We start from the raw sequence: 26529 nt of genomic DNA on the forward strand, positions 1-26529 counted from the left end.
TTTCTATCTTTCTATTTGCTTCTGCATGTGTTTATAATAAAGTAAATGCTCAGCTATATTTATATTCAGATGTAGCTAACTGAGTCTTGAGAAATTATATTCAATTAATGTCTGCTCAATTAAATTTGGTTCCATATTAAAATTTATCTTTCATTTGGAAAAAATATAGATATGAAAGAAGAGGACAAATGTAAATTACTAAAAGTTGTATTTATGTTTCTTTCATTCTTTAACTGAGATCTCTATTTAAAAGCTGTTCATTGAGCTCCAACTATGTGACAGGAACTGTCCTTGCCTTGGTGTATAAAAAAGTAAACAAAACATATTTTTTTACTATTATGGAGCTTAGAGAATGGTTTTATTTATGAAAAAGTCAATGAAGCACATTAATGTTATAGAAAAAATCACATATATCTGTTTAATGATCAATAAATATACTGCTAATGGAGTAAATCTGAATCTATATCTCTGCATGTTTACAGATACAGAATTATCTTATTTCATTAAAAGCATATGTATCACATCAAATATGCTTGTGAATTTTGTTTTATGTATATTTTTGTTTTATTTTATGTTGTATATTATGGAGTCATGATATTTATAGTGAGTAGATGTATGTGTATCAATTTGCATTATTTGTGGGACTTTGAAACAACAGCATTTTATATTTCTAATAATATAAAAATAGTATGTTCAAATAGGTAAAGCACAATGGTAAATATAATAAGGGAAAAGATTAATAAATGTAATAAGCTACTGGTATACTTAACAAACAATCTTAAATTTTTAAAGCAATTTGCTGCAATGACATAAAATGGAACCAAATAATAGCATTTAAGTCAGCTTTCAAGCTATTTTCCTAAAATATAGCTTAATAATGAAGACAATAAGCTAATTATCTAAACAGAAATTTAGAGAGTGGGATGGCATGTGCACAAAACTCTGTAATAAACATTTTCACGTTTTAGCAATCTCATATAAAACAGAGACTGGGGATGGTCTTCCAATTCCATTTCTCATACTATATTTTTGGTGTGTTATTAAGGAAATCCATTGAAATATCCAGTGAAAATCATTATCTTAGTGGTGTATGAATCATGCATGCTAAATCGTATTAAGAAATGTAATACACATACTATAGCCATAAGATGGAAAAACAAACTGACATTGGAGCAATTTTTAAATGAGAACAGTAAACTTCCATTATACTTTGGTATGATAGATAAAAATGTATGTTAGATGTTAGTAGAATCACTCAAAAACTTTTTTGAAACCATGCAGATGACCCCACTAGCCAGAAAATATTTCCAAAGATTTTCTTTTTCATTTTTCAATATGATGACATAATTAATATTTTAAAACATCTATAGAAATACCTGGATTTTCCCATGAAGGTCTGGAAATCCACCAATAAAGACAGATCCTGATTTTGGTAGGGGTTTTCCAAGTACATGATTGATAGATTCGCATGTTTGTGTATTCCTGCCTAGAATAGTCAGTTCAGCTTTACATGGATCCAATTCTTGCCTGTAGCCATTTAAGAAAGAAATGTATGGTTTTATCATGAGTCATACAAACATTTGTGTGATGAATTAATTAAGCTATTATCAAAAGAATAATTTAAGTAAACAGATTATTTCACAATAAAACAAGGCCAGAAGTAGATTAATCTGTTATACATTAGAAATCCTTAATGCTTTAATTACATAAATACAAAGTTACAGTTTGACAAAACAAATTATAGCAATCAACTAATGAAATAAATAAATCCTGATAAACAGATCTTTCTCAATTGTAACTGAAACAATTATAGATTATAATATTCCATTTTAGCTTTTTACATTGTTAAATGTTCTGTATGAGTAAAAAATATTAAAAAGAATCAAATTTCAATGTAGTCATACAATGTATAGTATATATTTAGGTGGAAAATATATATATTGCAGACAGTAATTAGTTGTAGAAATATAAATTATATCAACAAGCAAAGCATGGAAAAATTAACAAATGAATAAATCAAATATAACCTAATCAGGAAGATCAGAGTAATAATTTCCATATGCCCATTCTTTTAGAAAGATGAAAAAGACAAAATACTTTATCAATACTTTAACATGTAGATATGCATGTGTCATTTACTCTAGCCACATGTTTAACTAACTGTTTATTTCAGAGGTTGACAAACTATACTCTTAGGCAAATCTTGCCTGCCATCTCTAAGTAAATAAAGTTTAATTGGCACACAGCCACATGTTTATTTACATATAGTCTACGGGTTTTTTAATAACAGAATTGAATAATTGAAACAAGACTTTTTGTCCCAAAAGGCCAAAAATATTTACAATCTAACCCTTATAGAAAAAGTTGGTAGATCCACTACCTATTCACCAAGCACGCTTTATCATAATCCTTTTCAAAATAATAGTACACATATAATAAAAGATAACCTACATAGCATCCAATTATCAATGTCTTTCTATTCCACGAATATGTGACATTCTGGTTTTCATATATTTATACTGAATTATGGCATACATAATAAAGAGAGTAAAGGATAAAGCTGTATAAAATGTTATATTGTGAACATATTTAAGTAACCACTACCTAGGACAAAAGGCACAAAATTACAACCTAGACCACCCCACCCCAACATACACACACATGCATGCATATGCACAGACACACACACATATTCACTCTCTCTCTCACAACTCCTCTATCTTACTTCAACATCATGTTTTTGAGATATATATTTTTGAATTGAATAGTTTATTTATTTTTAAGATATATAATCAGACACTTTACAAATTATTCTAATGTTGGTATACTGTGAAATTTTAAATTTTTGAGCTATGAATAGTGCTGCTATAGACCTGCTTGTATGTATTGTTTCATGTGCAGAAATGTGCATTTCTGTTGAGCATTTAACAAAAAAGTACTTAGAGTTCTACGTTCAGTATATGTGCTCTACTGGTTATATATTTTGCAAGGATTTTCTTTTTACTTTTGGTGTCTTACAATTTTACTTTTTAATGGTGCTTTGTAATAATCAGTAGTTTTTCATCTTAATTTATATCAATTGATCAATCTTTTCCTTAATAATTAGTATTTTGTTGTTGTTCCTGACTTACTCCATTTTTGAAAACATGTTTTACTATTGACATTTAGATCTACAATCCACCTGAGATTGGTTTTTATATAGTCCCAAGTATGTATCAGTTTTTATTTTTTCTTTATGGAAATCCAATTGACTCCGTAACATGGAGAATGGAAGAAAACTATCCATTCTCCACTGTTCTACAGTATCACTTCTGTCATAAATCATCCCCACATATATGTAGGTGTGTTTCTAGACTCTCTTTTCTGTTCCACTGGTCAATTTTTTCTGTCTTTGTACCAATATATCAATGTCTTAAGACTTACTCTAAAAGTACAGTATTTAATACACAGTAGAGTAAGCCATCCTACTTCATTTTTTCCCCTTAACATTGTTTTGGCTGTAAGGTATGTGTATGTGTGTGTGTGTGTGCATGTGGGTGTGTGTGCACGCATGGGTGTGCGTGTGTGTTCGTGGGCTCTTTCTCTTTTATTGGTTCATATTTCTACCTTTGTGTCAGTATTACACTGACTGATACTGATACTGCCTAATGCTAACACTTTGTAGGTCTAGATATTTTCTATAGTAAATTATTTTACTTTGCTCAGTTTTTTTTTAATTGAGACAATTAAATATCCTTTTCTTTCTCTCTTAAGTGTGATGAATTATGTTTGCTGGCTTTCAAAACTTTGGGTGTATTCTTGGAGTAAGTTTAACTTGGTTATGACATAATGGCTTTTTCTTATATAATGCTGGATTCACTTTTCCATCTATTAAGGAATTTTTACATACAGTTAATAAGGGATAGACCTTTCAATTTCTTTTAATATTTTTTATTATACTTTAAGTTCTAGGGTACGTGTGCACAAGGTACAGGTTTGTTACATATTTATACATGTGCCATGTTGGTGTGCTGCATCCATTAACTTGTCATTTACATTAGGTATATCTCCTAATGCTATCCCTCTCCCCGCCCCCCACCCCACGACAGGCCCCAATGTGTGATGTTCCGCTTCCTGTGTCCAAGTGTTCTTATTGTTCAATTCCCACCTATGAGTGAGAACATGCAGTGTTTGTTTTTTTGTACTTGTGATAGTTTGCTGAGAATGATGGTTTCCAGCTGCATCCATGTCCCTACAAAGGACATGAACTTATCCTTTTTATGGCTGCATAGTATTCCATGGTGTATATGTGCCACATTTTCTTAATCCAGTCTGTCATTGATGGACATTTGGGTTGGTTCCAAGTCTTTGCTATTGTGAATAATGCCGCAGTAAACATATGTGTGCACGTGTCTTTATAGCAGCATGATTTATAATCCTTTGGGTATATACCCAGTAATGGCATGGCTGGGTCAAATGGTATTTCTAGTTCTAGATCCTTGAGGAATTGCCACAGTGTCTTCCACAATGGTTCAACTAGTATACAGTCCCACCAACAGTGTGAAAGTGTTCCTATTTCTCCACATCCTCTCCAGCACCTGTTGTTTCCTGACTTTTTAATGATCGCCATTCTAACTGGAGATGGTATCTCATTGTGGTTTTGATTTACATTTCACTGATGTCCAGTGATGATGAGCGCTTTTTCATGTGTCTGTTGGCTGCAAAAATGTCTTCTTTTGAGAACTGTCTGTTCACATCCTTTGCCCACTTGTTGAAGGGGTTGTTTTTTTTTCTTGTAAATTTGGTTGAGTTCTTTGTAGATTCTGGATATTAGCCCTTTGTCAGATGAATGGATTGCCAAATTTTTCTCCCATTCTGTAGGTTGCCTGTTCACTTTGATGGTAGTTTCTTTTATTGTGCAGAAGTTCTTTAGTTTATTTAGATCCCATTTGTCAATTTTGACTTTTGTTGCCATTGCTTTTGGTGTTTTAGATATGAAGGCCTTGCCCATGCCTATGTCCTGAATGGTATTGCCTAGGTTTTCTTCTAGGGTTTTTATGGTTTTAGGTCTAACATTTAAGTCTTTAATCCATCTTGAATTAATTTTTGTATAACGTGTAAGGAAGTGATCCAGTTTCAGCTTTCTACATATGGCTAGCCAGGTTTCCCAGCACTATTTGTTAAATAGGGAATCCTTTCCCCATTTCTTGCTTTTGTCAGGTTTGACAAATATCAGATAGTTGTAGATGTGTGGTATTATTTCTGCAGGCTCTATTCTGTTCCTTTAGTCTATATCTCTGTTTTGGTTTCTGTACCATGTTGTTTTGGTTACCATAGCCTTGTAGTATAGTTTGAAATCAGGTAGTGTGATGCCTCCAGCTTTGTTCTTTTGGCTTAGGATTGACTTGGCAATGCAGGTTCTTTTTTTGGTTCCATATGAACTTTAAAGTAGTTGTTTCCAATTCTGTGAAGAAAGTCACTGGTAACTTGATGGGGATGGCACTGAATCTATAAATTACCTTGGGCAGTATGGCCATTTTCACAATATTGATTCTTCCTATCCATGAGCATGTAATGTTCTTCCATGTGTTTGTATCCTCTTTTATTTCCTTGAGCAGTGGTTTGTAGTTCTCCTTAAAGAGGTCCTTCACATCCATTGTAAGTTAGATTCCTAGGTATTTTATTCTCTTTGAGTGAACTCATGATTGGGTTCTCTGCTTGTCTGTTATTTGTGTATAAGAATGCTTGTGATTTTTGCACATCAATTTTGTATCTTGAGACTTTGCTGAAGTTGCTTATCAGCTTAAGGAGATTTTGGGCTGAGACAATGGGGTTTTCTAAATATACAATCATGTCATCTGTAAACAGGGACAATTTGACTTCCTCTTTTCCTAATTGAATACTCTTTATTTCTTTCTCTTGCCTGATTGCCCTGGTCAGCACTTCCAACACTATATTGCATAGGAGTGGTAAAAGAGGGCATCCCTGTCTTGTGCCAGTTTTCAAAGGGAATGCTTCCAGTTTTTGCCCATTCAGTATGATATTGGCTGTGGGTTTGTCACAAACAGCTCTTATTATTTTGAGATGTGTACAATCAATACCTAATTTATTGAGAGATTTTAGCATGAAGAGCTGTTGAATTGTGTCAAAGGCCTTTTCTGCATCTATTGAGATAATCATGTGGTTTTTGTCTTTGGTTCTGTTTCCATGCTGGATTACGTTTATTGATTTGCATATGTTGAACCAGCCTTGCATCCCAGGGATGAAGCCCACTTGATCATGGTGGATAAGCTTTTTGATGTGCTGCTGGATTTGGTTTGCCAATTTTTTTAATATTATTATTATTATTATTATTATACTTTAAGTTCTAGGGTACATGTGCATAACGTGCAGGTATTTTATGCCAGTATTTTATTGAGGATTTTTGCATCGATGTTCATCAGGGATATTAGTCTAAAATTCTCTTTTTTTGTTGTGTCTCTGCCAGACTTTGATATCAGGATGATGCTGGCCTCATAAAATGAGTTAAGGTGGATTCTCTCTTTTTCTATTGATTGGAATAGTTTCAGAAGGAATGATGCCAGCTCCTCCTTGTGGCTCTGGTAGAATTCGTCTGTGAATCCGTCTGGTCCTGGACTTTTTTTGGTTGGTAGTCTATTAATTATTGCCTCAATTTCAGAGCCTGTTATTGGTCTATTCAGAGATTCAACTTCTTCCTGGATTAGCCTTGGGAGGGTGTATGTGTCGAGGAATTTATCCATTTCTTCTAGATTTTCTAGTTTATTTGCGTAGAGGTGTTTATAGTATTCTCTGATGGTAGTTTGTATTTCTGTGGGATTGGTGGAGATATCTCCTTTATCATTTTTTATTGCATCTATTTGATTCTTCTTTCTTTTCTTCTTTATTAGTCTTGCTAGCAATCCTTGTACTGCTCTGGCAAAATTTTAGTATCAAGGCTATGCTTTCCTCACATTCAGAAAGACTGTGTTACATTGATGTTATATCTACCTTTTATGTATGATAGAATTCACTGGTATAGCCTACTGGGCCTGAAAGTTTCTTTGCATTTTCTTTGTGGAGTTGATAAATATGGATTACATGATTTAGTTGACATAAATTATCTATGATCATGTCTATTTTGTCACATGGTATTTTTTTCTAGGAATTTTTAATCTAAAATTTCAAAGTTATTGGCAAAAATGTTTCGTAATTTCCTTTCGTTATATTGGTATTTGTTTTGGAACCCCCATGTCTGCCATTTTTTGGTATGATATTTGGATAATTGTGTCCTTCTTAATTTTGTTTTGTAAATCAATGTTGGTAGAAAGCAGAAAATATCCAAGAACACACTTTTGGCACTGTTGATATTCTCCATTCTCTGTTTTCTGCTTCATTAACTTCTGCTCTTTATGATTTCCTTCCTTTAACTTTCTCTGTGCTTAATTTACTCTTTGGTTTCTAGGGTTTTTAATCTAACATGCACTTTCAGGATAGAAAATTTGTTCTAAACATAAATTTAGCTGTATTCAACAAGTTCTATTTTTCCCTGTTATCTGTTCAAAATATTTTCTAATTTCCTTTGTGATTTTTTTCTTTGGCCTCAATACCATTTAGAATTGCATTGTCAAATTCACAAATATACAGGTATTTTTCTGGTCATTTTTTAATATTCTAATTTCAGCTCAAAACATTTGAGCTAAAATTTGTCCAGAAAATATTATCCTTTAACTTTTAATAATTGTATAGGTTTTTAATAATAGGTATTGAAGATAGTTGCCAGGAAAGGCCAGGTAACTGCTGAACACCATAAAGCTGTGGTTGACCTACACTGATATTATTTGCATGGTTATCACATTATTACACAGCAAGTTTCAAACTTGAACATGTGTTAGGAGACAGAAGGAGAGGCATTAAATAGGTCAATCCTGTAAATGATTCTCTTTTAATTCTTTGAAATATATTGACTCAGGCTGCATAGCCCAGCATGTGGTCAATTTTAATAATATTTTCGTGACACTGGAAAGTCTGTTGTTGGGTGAAGTGGTCTTGATATATGAATATTGTCAGGTTTTACACGCACACACACACACCCCACAAATAAACACACATTCCAACACATCTGTCCAGGTTTATAATACATTTAGAATAAATATAATGAAACAGTGAAATTGTGTCTATGATGTATGCACCTTTTTTCTTCTTGAGAAAATATTTACACATATTCTTCGCATCCTCTTATGTATATCATAATATAAATCTCATAGACCTAAGACCAGGTATGGTCATGCAGCCAACTTTGGGGCTTTGATAAAGAAAGCTTTGACAGTTTTTTGAGAATATCAATGATATTCCCTATTTTAAGAATATGGGAGGAAACAATTGTTCAACATTTTTAGAAACTACTAGATATTCTTGGATTCTGTATTTAGAAGCAAACTAGAAGCTTTCTGGGTTAATTACTTCTTACAATTAAACTGTTAAAAATATCTGAGGGAGAATATAGCTTCCAGGAAGCTATTCATTAAATGATAAAAATTAAAAAGCACAACTGCTTTAATAATTCTCTAAAATTTAATGTTTGGAAAAAGAGTTTGTACTGTTTTATGATATTAAAATAGCAATAATAATTATTCACTAACACTTTGCTCATGAACTCATTTCTTATAAATGAAACACATTAATATATCAAACATATTTATTTGATCTTTGGTTATGACAAATGAAAGACTAACATAAAACAATATATATGAACTGTATGTTTTCTTTCCTTACTATACAAGCAATATAAACTCATTATAAAATTTTAAAAAAATAAACAAATTTACCCAACATCCATACTTGGCTTTTATAATCATATCAATTATTATATCAATTGACCTAAAATATAAGATAATGACTATATATCTGGATTTATTTTCTAGTTTTCACCATTTTCTCTTATATTACTATATCACTATTTAAGTGAATCCCATTATTGGATATTTAGTTTATTTTTTGAAATTAGAATCACACCACAATTATGTAGTAATTAATACTCGAGAAGTCATCTCACTCTTGTTTAGTTATTTTCTCATAAGGAGAATTTATTCACTAGAAGTGAATTGTTGAATCAAATTATAAGCAATTTTAATGAATTATCATCAAATTTCTGGCCTGCTCTGCAAACTTTGTACCTTTTCATCTAACACCTACAATTACATAAGCCAATTCCTTGAAATAAATCTTTTAATATAAGTTTTCTGTTAGTTCTGTTTCTCTGGTATGACTCTGGCTGAGATTTTGGTACATGGAGTATGGAGAGTATCAAGATGACTGAATTTTTTACTCGTTGTACAAAAATACCTCTTATATTTTCTTATTTGAAGCTGTATTAATGCTGATGGAGTATAAAATTTGACTTTTTAATTGGAGCTGGTCCTGATAATAGTTTCTTTTAAAATCTCAATTTATGTCTCTCTCAACTAGTATTAGCTAAATGGAATTCAGTTCCTTGAGATTTTCTGCATGAACAGCAATGGATCAGGTGATTAGCCTTTGACTATCAATTCTGAGCTAGAGAATTGCTATGATTTTTGAAAACAATAAATGAACAGAAGAAAAAGGGTTTGGGGAAAGTTAATATATCATGGGGGAAATTATAGATATATTGCATTTGAGGTATTTCCTTGAACCTAGGATTTTTATTATTTTAGAGAATTTCTATTCATTGTCACAGAAGGTAGTCAGCTTCATCATCAGGAATATTATTATCTATATAATAATTGTGCAGGTTTTTGCCTTTGGATAAGTATGGGAATTTTTCTTTCATACTTAAAATTCTTCATGGTTATTCTTGTTTTCAAAGATACTATCATATCTGAAATAAATTACCCATTATAAATGAAAACAAGAAAGGCACATCATCTTTTCTCATACATATATTCAGAGAGCTGACAGCTATGTTACAGGAAGATGAAAGGTAAGCATGCTTCCATTATAACTACATAGGCCATCAGGTTTTCTTTGCCATTGATGCAATTCTAATATTTCATTTAGCAGGTTATTTTATTCAAGAGACACACTTTTTAACAGCAGTCGTATCTTTCCCCTTAGGCTTATTAGAGCAGAGGCAAGCCTGTGCTGATTGTGCTCGATTGAATCTAACATGAATTGACTGAACACAGAAAAACAGTCTTACAACATTATCGCTTAGCATTTGCTGATGAACAGTTTGCTTAGTTCACCATGCAGTGTGAATTTTTTCCATCAAGGCTTTTGAAATGCTTTTTCTAAAATCAGCAGGGAGGGTGCTTTAAAGGTCAAATGAGCAGAATAGTTTTTCTTTTTTGCATAATTGTATGTAAAACTCTCTTGAAGACCACTGGTGTTTGAACTACCTTTCATTGTTCTTCCAAACTTTCAGTGATTATTCAGGTTTGTCATTTGAACTTACATAATAGTAATCATTAACTACTCTCCACTAAGTAGAAAATGGAAGAAAAGTTTAGTGAGCCATAAATTCTATCCATTAAGTTTATGTATTCAGAGTAGATGCCAGGAAAGGTCAAGTAACTGCTGAACACCATAGAGATGAGGGTGACCTACTGTGATATTATTCACATGGCTAGTGTATCATTACACAACAAGTTCTAAACTTGCACAGGTGTTAGCAAAGACTGAGGGGATAGAAGAAATAGGCAGATTCTGTAGACAAATATTCAAAAAGGCAAAAAATAGCACAATTCCATCATGTTGGAAATCAACTCTGTCATCTGATCATTTCTGAGCATTACGATGGTCAAGCTTCAGAAATGACTGACTCGAACCTTAAGCTTAACAAAATTGTTCTTAATTGAAAGCAATAAACCTTCCTGTAGAAACTGAGTTTGTGTGTATCTACTTTGTTATCATATTTGCATTAAAATTAATTGATTCAATCAGTCATAAAAATATAAAGAAATCAGTATGAAATAAAAACAAATTCACCCTCTTAAGGAAGATTCAGGCCTGTAAGTTGGCTATTCACACAAATAGAAATAAAAACTATAAGCATCAACTTAGATTTTTGATTTAGACACACTTTTTAATTGATACATGATAGTTGTACATATTTATGGGGTAATGTGATTTTGGAGGCCATATTTTTATCTTATCAAATTACCCCATATATCCACAGATATTTTATATTTAAATGAATATAAAATACATTCATTAGCTTAAAAATAATGAATTTTTTCATTATCCAACTACAAATTGATTTTTAAAGGGAGTTAAACAGATATAGTGGATATTTCTGTCAGGGAGACTAATTCAATTCTCATAATATTTATTCAAGTAATTTCCACAGGTGACATGGAATTGTCCCCAGATTCCACTGTATCTTGTCATATCTCTGAAAAACTTAAAATCAACTTCCTCACTTAAAACTTTGAATGGTAGACTATTGCCAAAACAATTAAGTCCAAACATGTTCATTTGGAACTCAAGCTCCCATGTTTCCAATTTAGGCTTTTCTTATTTGGGTATCTATATCTATGACAGCTCTGCAACAGAAATTTTATGGTGAACTCATCAGTCTCTTAGTTATCTTAAGATCTCCACTTGTCTTTGAATTCTTCTGACCCTTTGCTGAATCTCGTTTCCCCACTTGCCATGGTTTTTATTTTATCATCTTATATATTACTTATAATTAAGACCTTATCTAACATCCACCTATTACCTAAACGTTTTGTAGTATATGCAGTCTTAGTGATCTCTTTAATGTCTAACACGATTAAAGTGTACCACATATTTTCGAATTCAATTACATATTGATTTCTTCTTTTATGTGATTGTACATTTATGCTTTGTTTCTCCAGTTAAAAAATAACCACTAAATTGGCAGAGTTATGATTTATCTATCTTTGATTTCTTGATAAAATTTAGGCTTTTGACTAAAGACTTAGAAAATAAAATTTTGAGTTTTAGTTGATAGGAATAACTGTGTTCCTAGAAATGTACCAAATATTCCCTTCTATCCTAAATAAATGTGTTTCTAAGGTAGTGACCTTTTCATTGGCAGGAAGCCATCAATTTGCCAGGTGCTTAAATGGCACTTTCTTCAACCATAGATTGGTTCTGGTCCCTATGTTAGGATCAGATCATTCGTTTTCCCACGGGGCTTCCCACTGACAAAATAACTCTTTGCATTCATTGAGCACTAGTCAGATTTTCTAACATTGATGGGCAACTGAACAAAGATTAGCTAAAAACTTTGAATTCAATATTAAAAATGTCATGCAATTCAATTGTTCTCTGGCAAATTCTAAAGTAACAATTATTCTGGTTGATATTTTTCTCTTAGGGTACATACTCTTAAGAACCATGTAAATAGACTTTTTTTTTCCTTTTGTGTTTGTATGTGGGACAAAAATATTTCCATATCGTGTTATGATTCTTCTGAAAGGACTGCTAGAACGTCAGATCTTTCCACTGAATAGATTTTAAAATATGTTTTTGCATTTGTGATTAAGATTAATTATCAGTGATATAGTTAATACTCCACATTAATCATTGTGATTCTAATTATATTATATTTCAGGAGCTGTAAAACAATACTCAATAATAATTGACATTAGATTATTAAATACTAAGATCACTGACAATTTTTTTTTTTTTTTTTTTTTTTTTTTGAGACGGAGTCTCGCTCTGCCACCCAGGCTGGAGTGCAGTGGCCAGATCTCAGCTCACTGCAAGCTCCGCCTCCCGGGTTTACGCCATTCTCCTGCCTCAGCCTCCCGAGTAGCTGGGACTACAGGCGCCCGCCACCGCACCCAGCTAGTTTTTTGTATTTTTAAGTAGACACAGGGTTTCACCGTATTAGCCAGGATGGTCTCGATCTCCTGACCTCGTGATCCGCCCGTCTCGGCCTCCCAAAGTGCTGGGATTACAGGCTTGAGCCACCGCGCCCGGCCGATCACTGACAATTTAATCAAGAACAATATATCCAGTTATTGTTATCATTATAAGCAATTAAGTCACACCTAGTAATATTCCTTTGAGATAAAATAAAGACTTTATAAAAAGAACACAACAAGAGAACTAGGTTAATTTAGCATACGTTTATATTTTATATTATTTGGCAAAATAGTATAAATAAAAATATTTAAAAATATGATGCTTGACAATTTCTGAATATTCACAAAATATGTCTTTGAAATTTTATTTTTCTTAATTATTAAAAGGATTAAAATAAAAGGTTGTTCTTTGTTTTTTTTGTTTTTGTTTTTGTTTTTCCTGAGACGGAGTCTCGCTCTGTCACCCAGGCTGTAGTGCAGTGGTGCATTCTCGGCTCACTGCAACCTCTGCCTCCTGGATTCAAGCAATTCTCCTGCCTCAGCCTCCTGAGTAACTGGGATTACAGGCATGTGGCACCAGGTCCGGTTAATTTTTTTGTATTTTTAATAGAGATGGGGTTTCACCATATTGGCTGAACTCCTGACCTTGTGATCCACCTGCCTCAGCCTCCCAAAGTTCTGGGATTACAGGCATGAGCTACCGTGCCTGGCCTTCAAAAGTAATTTTTAAATTTAATTTGTTCGATACTTTTCTTCCTATCATGGGTAATCCTAAAGAGAATATTAGTCCATGTTGTGAACGCCTCCAAGTCCTCAGATCAGCAAGAACAATTCAAGAGAACACCAGAAGTAGAGGTCATAAAGCAAGCCTGCTTATTTAGAGAAATAAAGGGAAGATCCAAAGTCACCTTCAGAATGACTTGTGCAATGCAATTTTCCTCTGAGAAACTGGATTCGCCTCTTTTTGTTCATGAATTTAAGAATCAGCCCATTGGATTGCTGAGATATTGGGAGTTTGTATAGAGCTTACCTTGAAAGTGTATTTCTTATATCCTGTGCTGGGGGGGTTAGCCTATTACAGTTTCAAGAGTGATGGCCATTTAATTATGTAAAATTGGGGAGTAAGTCCCTAGTCAGATTAGTCACATAATTAAGTTTGACAAAGCTCAATATTATAGCTGGGCATTTGCAGCTCAATCTAGTTGCATTTCTGCAACTACTCATAAAATCTATTAGCCTTCAACAATGTCACTGGAGCTTTTGGTTTACTTTGCTGTAACACATGAGGGATAAAAGAGACAATGAGGCATCATACTCACTTGAAACCATATATGCTGTGGATTCACCTGAATTTCACTTCAGAAACACGTAAATTATTTTTGTTCCCTGGTCCTTTTTCTAAATTGTAATATATAGAGAGAGTGTGTGTGCGCGCGTGAGCATGCATGCACATGCGCTTTTAAGAGGAAATAGGGAAAGCCTGGTCTTCGGAGTAAGAAAGTATCCATTTCAAATCCCAGCTTTACCATTTATTATCTAGCAGACTCTTACTCTTTATTTCTCAGACAGGTATTTTAAAATACTACCATGTGTCAGGCAAGAGAGTTCATGCTGGATGCAAGATTAACAAAACAGCATTAGGGTCCTTCTTTTTTTTTTTTTTTATTATACTTTAAGTTCTAGGGTACATGTGCATAAGGTGCAGGTTTGTTACATATGTATACTTGTGCCATGTTGATGTGCTGCACCCATCAGCTCGTCAGCACTCATCAATTCGTCATTTATATCAGGTATAACTCCCAATGCAATCCCTCCCCGTTCCCCCCTCCCCATGATAGGCCCCGATGTGTGATGTTCCCTTCCCGAGTCCAAGTGATCTCATTGTTCAGTTCCCACCTATGAGTGAGAACATGCGGTGTTTGGTTTTCTGTTCTTGTGATAGTTTGCTAAGAATGATGGTTTCCAGCTGCATCCATGTCCCTATAAAGGACACAAACTCAACCTTTTTTATGGCTGCATAATATTCCATGGTGTATATGTGCCACATTTTCTTCATCCAGTCTGTCACAGATGGACATTTGGGTTGATTACAAGTCTTTGCTATTGCGAATAGTGCCGCAATAAACATACGTGTGTGTGTGTCTTTATAGCAGCATGATTTACACTCCTTTGGGTATATACCCAGTAGTGGGATGGCTGGGTCATATGGTACATTTAGTTCTAGATCCTTGAGGAATCGCCATACTGTTTTCCATAATGGTTGAACTAGTTTACAATCCCACCAACAGTGTAAAAGTGTTCCTATTTCTCCACATCCTCTCCAGCACCTGTTGTTCCCTGACTTTTTAATGATTGCCATTCTAACTGGTGTGAGATGGTATCTCATTGTCGTTTTGATTTCCATTTCTCTGATGGCCAGTGATGATGAGCATTTTTTCATGTGTCTGTGGGCTGTATGAATGTCTTCTTTTGAGAAATGTCTGTTCATATCCTTTGCCCACTTTTTGATGGGGTTGTTTGTTTTTTTCTTGTATATTTGTTTGAGTTCTTTGTAGATTCTGGATATTAGCCCTTTGTCAGATGAGTAGATTGCAAAAATTTTCTCCCATTCTGTAGGTTGCCTGTTCACTCTGATGGTAGTTCTTTTGCTGTGCAGAAGCTCTTTAGTTTAATTAGATCCCATTTGTCAATTTTGGTTTTTGCTGCCATTGCTTTTGGTGTTTTAGACATGAAGTCCTTGCCCATGCCTATGTCCTGAATGGTACTACCTAGGTTTTCTTCTAGGGTTTTTATGGTATTAGGTCTAACATTTAAGTCTCTAATCCATCTTGAATTAATTTTTGTATAACGTGTAAGGAAGTGATCTAGTTTCAGCTTTCTACTTATGGCTAGCCAATTTTCCCAGCACCATTTATTAAATAGGGAATCCTTTCCCCATTTCTTGTTTCTCTCAGGTTTGTCAAAGATCAGATGGCTGTAGATGTGTGGTATTATTTCTGAGGACTCTGTTCTGTTCCATTGGTCTATATCTCTGTTGTGGTACCAGTACCATGCTGTTTTGGTTACTGTAGCCTTGTAGTATAGTTTGAAGTCAGGTAGCGTGATGCCTCCAGCTCTGTTCTTATGACTTAGGATTGTCTTGGCAATGCGGGCTCTTTTTTGGTTCCATATGAACTTTAAAGCAGTTTTTTCCAATTCTGTGAAGAAACTCATTGGTAGCTTGATGGGGATGGCATTGAATCTATAAATAACCTTGGGCAGTGTGGCCATTTTCACAATATTGATTCTTCCTATCGATGAGCATTGTATGTTCTTCCATTTGTTAGTGTCCTCTTTTATTTCACTGAGCAGTGGTTTGTAGTTCTCCTTGAAGAGGTCCTTTACATCCCTTGTAAGTTGGATTCCTAGGTATTTTATTCTCTTTGAAGCAATTGTGAATGGAAGTTCATTCATGATTTGGCTCTCTGTTTGTCTGTTACTGGTGTATAAGAATGCTTGTCATTTTTGCACATTGATTTTGTGCAACTCTTTGCAACCTGAGACTTTGCTGAAGTTACTTATCAGCTTAAGGAGATTTTGGGTTGAGACAATGGGGTTTTCTAAATATATAATCATGTCATCTGCAAACAGGGACAATTTGACTTCTTCCTTTCCTAACTGGATACCCTTGATTTCTTTCTCTTGCCTGATTGCCCTAGCCAGAACTTCCAACACTATGTTGAACAGGAGTGGTGAGAGAGGGCATCCCTGTCTTGTGCCAGTTTTCAAAGGGAATTTTTCCAGTTTTTGCCCATTCAGTATGATATTGGCTGTGGGTTTGTCATAAATAGCTCTTATTATTTTGAGGTACGTTCCATCAATACCGAATTTATTGAGCGTTTTTAGCATGAAGGGTTGTTGAATTTTGTCAAAAACCTTTTCTGCATCTATTGAGATAATCATGTGGTTCTTGTCTTTGGTTCTGTTTATATGCTGGATTATGTTTATTGATTTGCATATGTTGAACCAGCCTTGCATCCCAGGGATGAAGCCCACTTGATCATGGTGGATAAGCTTTTTTATGTGCTACTGAATCCGGTTTGCCAGTATTTTATTGAGGATTTTTGCATCGATGTTCATCAGGGATATTGGTCAAAATTCTCTTTTTTTGTTGTGTCTCTGCCAGGCTTTGGTATCAGGATGATGTTGGCCTCATAAAATGAGTTAGGGAGGATTCCCTCTTTTTCTATTGATTGGAATAGTTTCAGAAGGTATGGTACCAGCTCCTCCTTGTACCTCTGGTAGAATTCAGCTGTGAATCCATCTGGTCCTGGACTTTTTTTGGTTGGTAGGCTATTAATTATTGCCTCAATTTCAGAGCCTGCTATTGGTCTATTCAGGGATTCAACTTCTTCCTGGTTTAGTCTTGGGAGAGTGTAAGTGTCCAGGAAATTATCCATTTCTTCTAGATTTTCTAGTTTATTTGCTTAGAGGTGTTTATAGTATTCTCTGATGGTAGTTGTATTCCTGTGGGGTCCGTGGTGATATCCCCTTTATCATTTTTTATTGCATCTATTTGATTCTTCTCTCTTTTCTTCTTTATTAGTCTTGCTAGCGGTCTATCAATTTTGTTGATTTTTTCAAAAAACCAACTCCTGGATTCATTGATTTTTTGGAGGGTTTTTTGTGTCTCTATCTCCTTCAGTTCTGCTCTGATCTTAGTTATTTCTTGCCTTCTGCTAGCTTTTGAATGTGTTTGCTCTTGCTTCTCCAGTTCTTTTAATTGTGATGTTAGAGTGTCAATTTTAGATTTTTCCAGCTTTCTCTTGTGGGCATTTAGTGCTATAAATTTCCCTCTACACATTGCTTTAAATGTGTCCCAGAGATTCTGGTATGTTGGATCTTTGTTCTCATTGGTTTCAAAGAACATCTTTATTTCTGCTTTCATTTCGTTATGTACCCAGTAGTCATTCAGGAGCAGGTTGTTCACTTTCCATGTAGTTGAGCGGTTTTGATTGAGTTTCTTAGTTCTGAGTTCTAGTTTGATTGCACTGTGGTCTGAGAGACAGTTTGTTATAATTTCTGTTCTTTTACATTTGCTAAGGAGTGCTTTACTTCCAATTATGTGGTCAATTTTGGAATAAGTGCAATGTGGTGCTGAGAAGAATGTATATTCTGTTGATTTGGGGTGGAGAGTTCTATAGATGTCTATTAGGTCCGCTTGGTGCAGAGATGAGTTCAATTCCTGGATATCCTTGTTAACTTTCTGTCTCGTTGATCTGTCTAATGTTGACAGTGGAGTGTTGAAGTCTCCCATTACTATTGTATGGGAGTCTAAGTCTCTTTGTAAGTCTCTAAGGACTTGCTTTATGAATTTGTGTGCTCCTGTATTGGGTGCATATATATTTAGGATAGTTAGCTCTTCCTGTTGAATTGATCCCTTTACCATTATGTAATGGCCTTCTTTGTCTCTTTTGATCTTTGATGGTTTAAAGTCTATTTTATCAGAGACTAGGATTGCAACCCCTGCTTTTTTTTGTTCTCCATTTGCTTGGTAGATCTTCCTCCATCCCTTTATTTTGAGCCTATGTATGTCTCTGCATGTGAGATGGGTGTCCTGAATACAGCAGACTGATGGGTCTTGACTCTTTATCCAGTTTGCCAGTCTGTGTCTTTTAATTGGAGCATTTAGTCCATTTACATTTAAGGTTAATATTGTTATGTGTGAACTTGATCCTGCCATTATGATATTAACTGGTTATTTTGCTCGTTAGTTGATGCAGTTTCTTCCTAGCCTCAATGGTCTTTACATTTTTGCATGTTTTTGCAATGGCTGGTACCGGTTGTTCCTTTAGGGCTTCCTTCAGGGTCTCTTGTAAGGCAGGCCTGGTGGTGACAAAATCTCTAAGCATTTGCTTATCTGTAAAGGATTTTATTTCTCCTTCACTGATGAAACTTAGTTTGGCTGGATATGAAATTCTGGGTTGAAAATTCTTTTCTTTAAGAACGTTGAATATTGGCCCCCACTCTCTTCTGGCTTGTAGAGTTTCTGCCGAGAGGTCTGCTGTTAGTCTGATGGGCTTCCCTTTGTGGGTAACCCGACATTTCTCTCTGGCTGCCCTTAAGATTTTTTCCTTCATTTCAACTTTGGTGAATCTGGCAATTATGTGTCTTGGAGTTGCTCTTCTCAAGGAGTATCTTTGTGGTGTTCTCTGTATTTCCTGTATTTGAATGTTGGCCTGCCCTACTAGGTTGGGGAAGTTCTCCTGGATGATATCCTGAAGAGTGTTTTCCAACTTGGTTCCATTTCCCCCCTCACTTTCAGGCACCCCAATCAGACGTAGATTTGGTCTTTTTACATAGTCCCATACTTCTTGCAGGCTTTGTTCATTTCTTTTTCTTCTTTTTTCTTTTGGTTTCTCTTTTCGCTTCATTTCATTCATTTGATCCTCAATCGCTGATACTCTTTCTTCCAGTTGATCGAGTCGGTTACTGAAGCTTGTGCATTTGTCACATATTTCTCGTGTCATGGTTTTCATCTCTGTCATTTCATTTATAACCTCTCTGCATTAATTATTCTAGCTATCAATTCTTCCACTCTTTTTTCAAGATTTTTAGTTTCTTTGCGCTGGTTACGTAATTCCTCCTTTAGCTCTGAGAAGTTTGGTGGACTGAAGCCTTCTTCTCTCATTTCGTCAAAGTCATTCTCTGACCAGCTTTGATCCGTTGCTGGCGATGAGCTGCGCTCCTTTGCAGGGGGAGATGCGCTCTTATTTCTTGAATTTCCAGCTTTTCTGCCCTGCTTCTTCCCCATCTTTGTGGTTTTATCTGCCACTGGTCTTTGATGATGGTGACGTACTGATGGGGTTTTGGTATAGGTGTTCTTCCTGTTTGATAGTTTTCCTTCTAATAGTCAGGACCCTCAGCTGTAGGTCTGTTGGAGTTTGCTTGAGGTCCACTCCAGACCCTGTTTGCCTGGGTATCAGCAGCAGAGGTTGCAGAAAATAGAGTATTGCTGAACAGCGAGTGTACCTGATTCTTACTTTGGAAGCTTCCTCTCAGGGGTGTACTCCACCCTGTGAGATGTGGGGTGTTAGACTGCTCCTAGTGGGGCATGTCTCCCAGTTAGGCTACTCAGGGGTCAGGGACCCACTTGAGCAGGCAGTCTGTCCGTTCTCAGATCTCAACCTCCGTGTTGGGAGATCCACTGCTCTCTTCAAAGCTGTCAGACAGAGTCGTTTGCATCTGCACAGGCCTCTGCTGCTTCCCCTTTTGTTGTTTAGCTGTGCCCTGTCCCCAGAGGTGGAGTCTACAGAGACAGGCAGGTTTCCTTGAACTGCTGTGAGCTCCACCCAGTTCGAGCTTCCCAGTGGCTTTGTTTACCTACTTAAGCCTCAGCAATGGCGGGCGCCCCTCCCCCAGCCTCGCTGCTGCCATTTCGGTTAGATCGCAGACTGCTGTGCTAGCAATGAGGGAGGCTCCGTGGCCATGGGACACTCCCGGCCAGGTGTGGGTATAATCTCCTGGTGTGCCCGTTTGCTTAAAGCGCAGTATTGGGGTGGGAATTACCCGATTTTCCAGGTGTTGTGTGTCTCAGTTCCCCTGGCTAGGAAAAGGGATTCCCTTCCCCATTGTGCTTCCCAGGTGAGGCAATGCCTCGCCCTGCTTCAGCTCTCGCTGGTCGGGCTGCAGCAGCTGACCAGCACCGATTGTCCGGCACTCCCTAGTGAGATGACCCCAGTACCTCAGTGGAAAATGCAGAAATCACCGGTCTTCTGTGTCGCTCGCGCTGGGAGTTGGAGACTGGGGCTGTTCCTATTCAGCCATCTTGCTCCGCCCCTCTAGAATCAGGGCCCTTCTTTTGTAATTCAAATCTCAAGGGAGAGGACAACTTGCATCAAACATCAAGATGCTTAATGGGATTGGGGACTGATTTAATCTGAAATGTCAGGGAACACACTCCAAAGGATGTGAGATTTGAGATGGAGTCTAAATAATAGATAAGAATCAGTGGGCTGGCAGAATTAGGTAAGAGTGTGCTAGGCAGAGGGAACAGTATATATACAAAAGTTCTTGGGGGCAGAAGGTGAGAAGGCATGAGTTGAAATAAATCCTGAAGGACTGATGCTCAGTCATACCATGTGTGGGAACATTGGTGGGGAAAATAGGATGAGAGAAAAAGGCAAGGCCACTTAACTTTTTAAAACTATTTTATTTTGTTTTATATTTTATTTTATTTTATAATTCTGGGGTACCTGTGCAGGATATGCAGATTTGTTACATAGGTAAATGTGTGCCACAGTGGTTTGCTGCACCTGTCAACACATCACCTAGGTATTAAGCCCAGCATGCATTAGCTATTTTTCCTGATGCTCTCTCCCACTATTCCCCCAACAGTTCCCCGTGTCACATTCCGTTTTCACATCCATGAAGTGACATGTCTAAAGCTATTGGTAAAAATGTATATCTTAATTAACCCATCCTTTCATTGTCAAATAGGAGACTTGGGAAATTAGAACAACGTTAGGTGCTCAATGGATGTTAGTTTTCTCCTTAAAAGGAGTTTGTTTTGTTCTGGTTTGGAGCTATTTATGACAAACCCACAGCCAATATCATACTGAATGGGCAAAAACTGGAAGTATTCTCTTTGAAAACCGGCACAAGACAAGGATGCCTTCTCCTACCACTCTTATTCAACATAGTGTTAGAAGTTCTGCCAGGGCAATCAGGCAAGAGAAAGAAATAAAGAGTATTCAATTAGCAAAAGAGGAAGTCAAATTGTCTCTGCAGATGACATGATTGTATATTTAGAAAACCCCATCGTCTCAGCCCAAAGCCCCACTGTCTCAGTCCAAAATCTCCTTAAGCTGATAAGCAACTTAAGCAAAGTCTCAGGATACAAAAATCAATGTACAAAAATCAAAAGCATTCCTATACACCAATAACAGACAAAAAGAGAGCCACATCATGGATGAACTCCCATTCATAACTGCCCCAAAGAGAAAAATATACCTAGGAATACAACTTTCAAGGGATTTGAAGGACCTCAAGGAGAACTACAAACCAATGCTCAAGGAAACAAACAAATGGAAGAATATTCCATGTTCATGAATAGGAAGAAACAATAATGTGAAAATGATCATACTGTTGAAAGTAATTTATAAATTCAATGCTATCCCCATCAAGTTACTATTGACTTTCTTCACAGAATTGGAAAAAACTACTTCAAATTTCATATGGAACAAAAAAAAAAAATCCCACATAGACAAGAAAATATGAAGCCAAAAGAATAAAGCTGGAGGCATCACACTACCTGACTTCAAACTATACTACAAGTTTACAGTAACCAAAACAGCATGATACTGGTACCAAAACAGATGTACATAGACCAGTGGAACATAACAGAGGCCTCAGAAATACCACCACACATCTACAACCATTTGATCTTTGACAAACCTGACAGAAATAAGCAATAATGAAAGGATTCCCTATTTAATAAATGGTATGGGGAAAACTGGCTAGCTATATGCAGAAAGCTGAAACTGGATCCCTTTTACACCTTATACAAAAATTAACTCAAGATGGATTAAAGACTTAAATGTAAAACCTAAAAACATAAAAACCCTAGAGGAAAACCTAGGCAGTATCATTCAGGACATAGGCATGGGCAAAGACTTCGTGACTAAAACACCAACAACAATGGCAACAAAATCTAAAATTGACACATGGGATCTAATTAAACTAAAGAATTTCTGCACAGCACAAGAAACTATCATCAGAGCCAACAGGCCTCCTACAGAATGGGAGAAAATTTTTGCAATCTATCCATCTGACAAAGGGCTAATATCCAGAATCTACAAAGAACTTAAACAAATTTACAAGAAAAAAAACAAACAACTCCATCAAAAAGTAGGTGAAAGATATGAACAGACACTTCTCAAAGAAAGACATTTATGCAGCCAACTAACATGAAAAAAGTGCTCGTTACGGGTCATTAGAGAAACGCAAATCAAATCTGCAATGAGATACCATCTGATGCCAGTTAGAATGGCAGTCATTAACAAGTCAGGAAACAACAGATGCCGGAGAGGATGTGGAGAAATAGGAATGCTTTTACATTGTTGGTAGGAGTATAAATTAGTTCAGCAATTGTGGAAGACAGTGTGGTGATTCCTTAAGGGTCTAGAACTAGAAATTTGACCCAGCAATCCCATTACTGTGTATATACTCAAAGGATTATAAATCATTCTACTATAAAGACACATGCACACTTATGTTCATTGCGGCACTGTTCACAATGCAAACACTTGGAACCAACCCAAACGCCCATCAACAATAGACTGGATAAAGAAAATGTGGCACATATGCACCATGGAATACTATGCAGCCATAAAAAAGGATGAGTTCATATCCTTTGCAGGGACATGGATGAAGCAGGAAACCATCATTTTCAGTGAACTAACACAAGAACAGAAAACCAAACACTGCATGTTCTCACTTATAAGTGGGAGTTTAAAAATGAGATCACATGGACACAGGGAGGGGATCATCACACACTGGTGCCTGTCATGGGGTGGGGGGCTGGGTGAGGAATAGCATTAGGAGAAATACCTAGTGTAGATGATGGGTTGATGGGTGCAGCAGACCACCATGGTATGTGTATACCTATGTAACAAAATTCTACACATGTACCCCAGAACTTAAAGTGTAATTTAAAAAAGGAAGAAAAAGTCTTCATCAATTAATACAGAAGATAACACCATTGCAAAACAGATGTGCTGGAATATCTTGGTATATTTGATGCTAATGAAAGAAGTGGGGCTTCTAATTCCTCACAGGCAATATTAAGCCAGATTCAGTACTATACAAATGTAAATTATTTTCAAGGAATGTTTTAAATGCTATTTTAAGAATTAGATACATGCAATTTAAAATATAACTATATGGTATTAGCATATATACATACATATATGTGTAAGTATGCACACATTATTATCATTATTATTTTTGAGGTGGAGGTTTGCTCTTGTTGCCCAGGCTGGAGTGCAATGGTGCGGTCTTGGCTCACTGCAACCTCCGCCTCCCAGGTTCAAGTGATTCTCCTGCCTCAGCCTCCTGAGTAGCTGAGATTACAGATGCCCACCACTATGCCCAGCTAATTTTTTTTATTTTTAGTAGACATGGGGTTTCACTATGCTGGCCAGGCTGGTCTTGAACTCCTGACCTCAGGTGATCAACCCGCCTCCTCAAGTGCTGGGATTACAGGTGTGAGCCACCACATCTGTCTGCACACATTATTTTTTTTAAAGGCAATACATAACTGGTCATGGGGCTTTGGTTGAACTAACTTACCAATTTTATATGTTGATTATTAGAATCTGAAAAAATGCCCTTATTGTTTTGGGCTGCATTGTCTTGTCTCAGAAAGTAGAGAGCAAAATGAAACCTGAGTAAAGGTAAGAGATACATGGTTTTTGTTCCGGGAAGCTGATAACACACACTATAGTAATTTGTTGATATATCAATTTATGTTGATAGGTCTATAGGGTCTCAAGTACATTTATGCACATTTTGATAAATCTAAATTTTTTAAAAGACGTGTACTATGAAAGTGCCCTTAATGAAGATTTATTTGGGAGACAAAAGGAGGGAAAACAAATTCATTTATTTAGGGGTAAGTTTATATTTTATATAGCCTGGGTTTAAAAAATCCAGCATGACTTTTAAGAGTAACTTGTGCTTCTCATCAGTAGAGGGGAACACAGATGAGTTACTCTTGGGGCATTTATAATTGTGAAAATTAGGGCATTCATGGACTCTTAAGATTTAGTAGGACTGTGTTAGTGCAGATAAAAAAAGAGATTCAGGGCATTTAACTAGGCAGGACCCATGAGTCTGTGAATTAACACAACATTTTGGGGTCCTGGCTAACATTTTCTCTTTGCTTCCAACAGTTAGATTCTGTTCTGCAGCACTCCCTGATGGCTGATGGAAACTCAAGTTAAAAATAAAATCTGATTTATTATATTTTCTTACCATGAGATGAGAGTGAATCCTCAAAATAGTATCTGAGACAGAATATGATTTTTATTATACCTAGTTTCAAGGCTTTACTAATTGAAAATGAGTCTCATTGCTATCTTGTCACTATTGGGAATCTTCACATCCAATGAGCCTTTTATTTCCACTGAAGCAAGAACTGAAACTGTCTGTAAGGGGAAAAGATGGCTAATAATCACTGCCATTGAAAGACAATCTTAGTTGGATTTAAATGAAAACTAATTTTTTTATTATCTGGTTCCAAATGCCATTCTGTCTTTCTTTCACAGTCATATTTAAATCTAAGAAGCCCAAGTCATTGCTGTGTATGTGTATTTGTGAGGAAAGCATGTTCATAATATTTTCATAAAACATGAAAAGTTCTGTCTTTGTCTTTTAGAGTAATATGACAAATAAAACACATTAATTCTAGTCAGAACATTGGCTTGACTGAAATATTTCATGGCCACCCTGATGTGTATATATTGGCTTTTACTGTGTGTCTATGTACTTTCATCTACTATGATGATAAACTTTCTAGGCACTGTTCAAGGACATTTTCTTTCCTCAGACAAAATCTATAACATTTGTGTTAAGTGAAAAACATTAGAACTTTGGATACTCAAAATTTTTAGTTGGGTAGTAATTTTTATTTTAATCTTGGTTTTAACTACCAGCATAAAGTTTAATCAGCTTTTAAGAAAATGTGGACTGTTTTAAGTCTTTAGAAGCTCAAGATGAATGATTTTACACATTACATTACAAAGTGTATGTGTGGGGATAATCAGGAGAGAAACACTGAATCTTGCTTAAAGGGATGTTGAAAAGCCATAGCTCTATTTTTAAGTATGATAGCTATTTAATGATATATTGAAGATTTTATATAAAAATTAACCTGACCATTCACAAATTATAAAATAATGGTTTATATTCGAAGTTAGTGAGAAAATGATTACAATACAGCATCATATAACACCATAAAGGAGAAAAATTTTGACAATCCGTATAAAACAGTAACAAGCAGAACACAAGTTACTGAAATTAGGTTAAAGTCTCTCAAATTTGGAGAATTAAATAAAAGACAAATGTGAGAACCAATGACTCAGAAGTGAGTTGGCAAAGTTACATCATACAAATGGAATCCAAAAAATGAGGTCAAGCATTAGCACTCAGTAGCAATCAAAATTCAAAATAGAAAATAAGACAATTAGGCTCATACATTTATAAAAGTCACAAAGCAGTTTAAATATATAAAATGGGCTGAGCGATGTGGCTCACACTTATAATCTCAGCATTTTTTGAGGCTGAGGCAGGATGATCACTTGATGCCAGGAGTTCCAGACCAGCCTGGACAACATAGTGAGATCCTACTAATATACAAAAGTTTATTTCAAAACTAGCCAGGTAAGGTGTCTTGCACTTGTAGTCCTAGCTACTTGAGAGGCTGATTTGGGAGGATTGCTTGATCCTAGCAGTTTGAGGCTGCAGGGAGCTATGATTGTGCCATTGCACTCTAGTCTTGATGACATATTGAAACCTTGCATCAAATATATGTACACACACACATATATATGTGTATATTCATATACACATATATGACACATATATATGTGTATACATATATGTTTGCATATACGTGTATTTTTATATATGTAATGTATACATGTCTATATGTATGTTTATATATGCATGCATATACAAAATGATGAATGTGTAT

General features: G+C 35.6%; 1 protein-coding gene across 2 annotated transcripts in view; it reads right to left on the reverse strand.

The window, feature by feature from the left end:
• EYS (eyes shut homolog) overlaps positions 1–26529 on the reverse strand; it is a 2089174-nt gene that overhangs the window by 666509 nt on the left and 1396136 nt on the right. For both annotated transcript variants that reach the window (XM_033217548.1, XM_033217547.1), the window contains one exon: positions 1377–1527. In XM_033217548.1, the coding sequence (XP_033073439.1) occupies positions 1377–1527 (151 nt within the window). The remainder of the gene's footprint in view (positions 1–1376; positions 1528–26529) is intronic.

Source organism: Trachypithecus francoisi, unplaced genomic scaffold, assembly GCF_009764315.1.
Source record: "Trachypithecus francoisi isolate TF-2019V2 unplaced genomic scaffold, Tfra_2.0 Lachesis_group10, whole genome shotgun sequence".
NCBI classification, from domain to species: Eukaryota; Metazoa; Chordata; class Mammalia; order Primates; family Cercopithecidae; genus Trachypithecus; species Trachypithecus francoisi.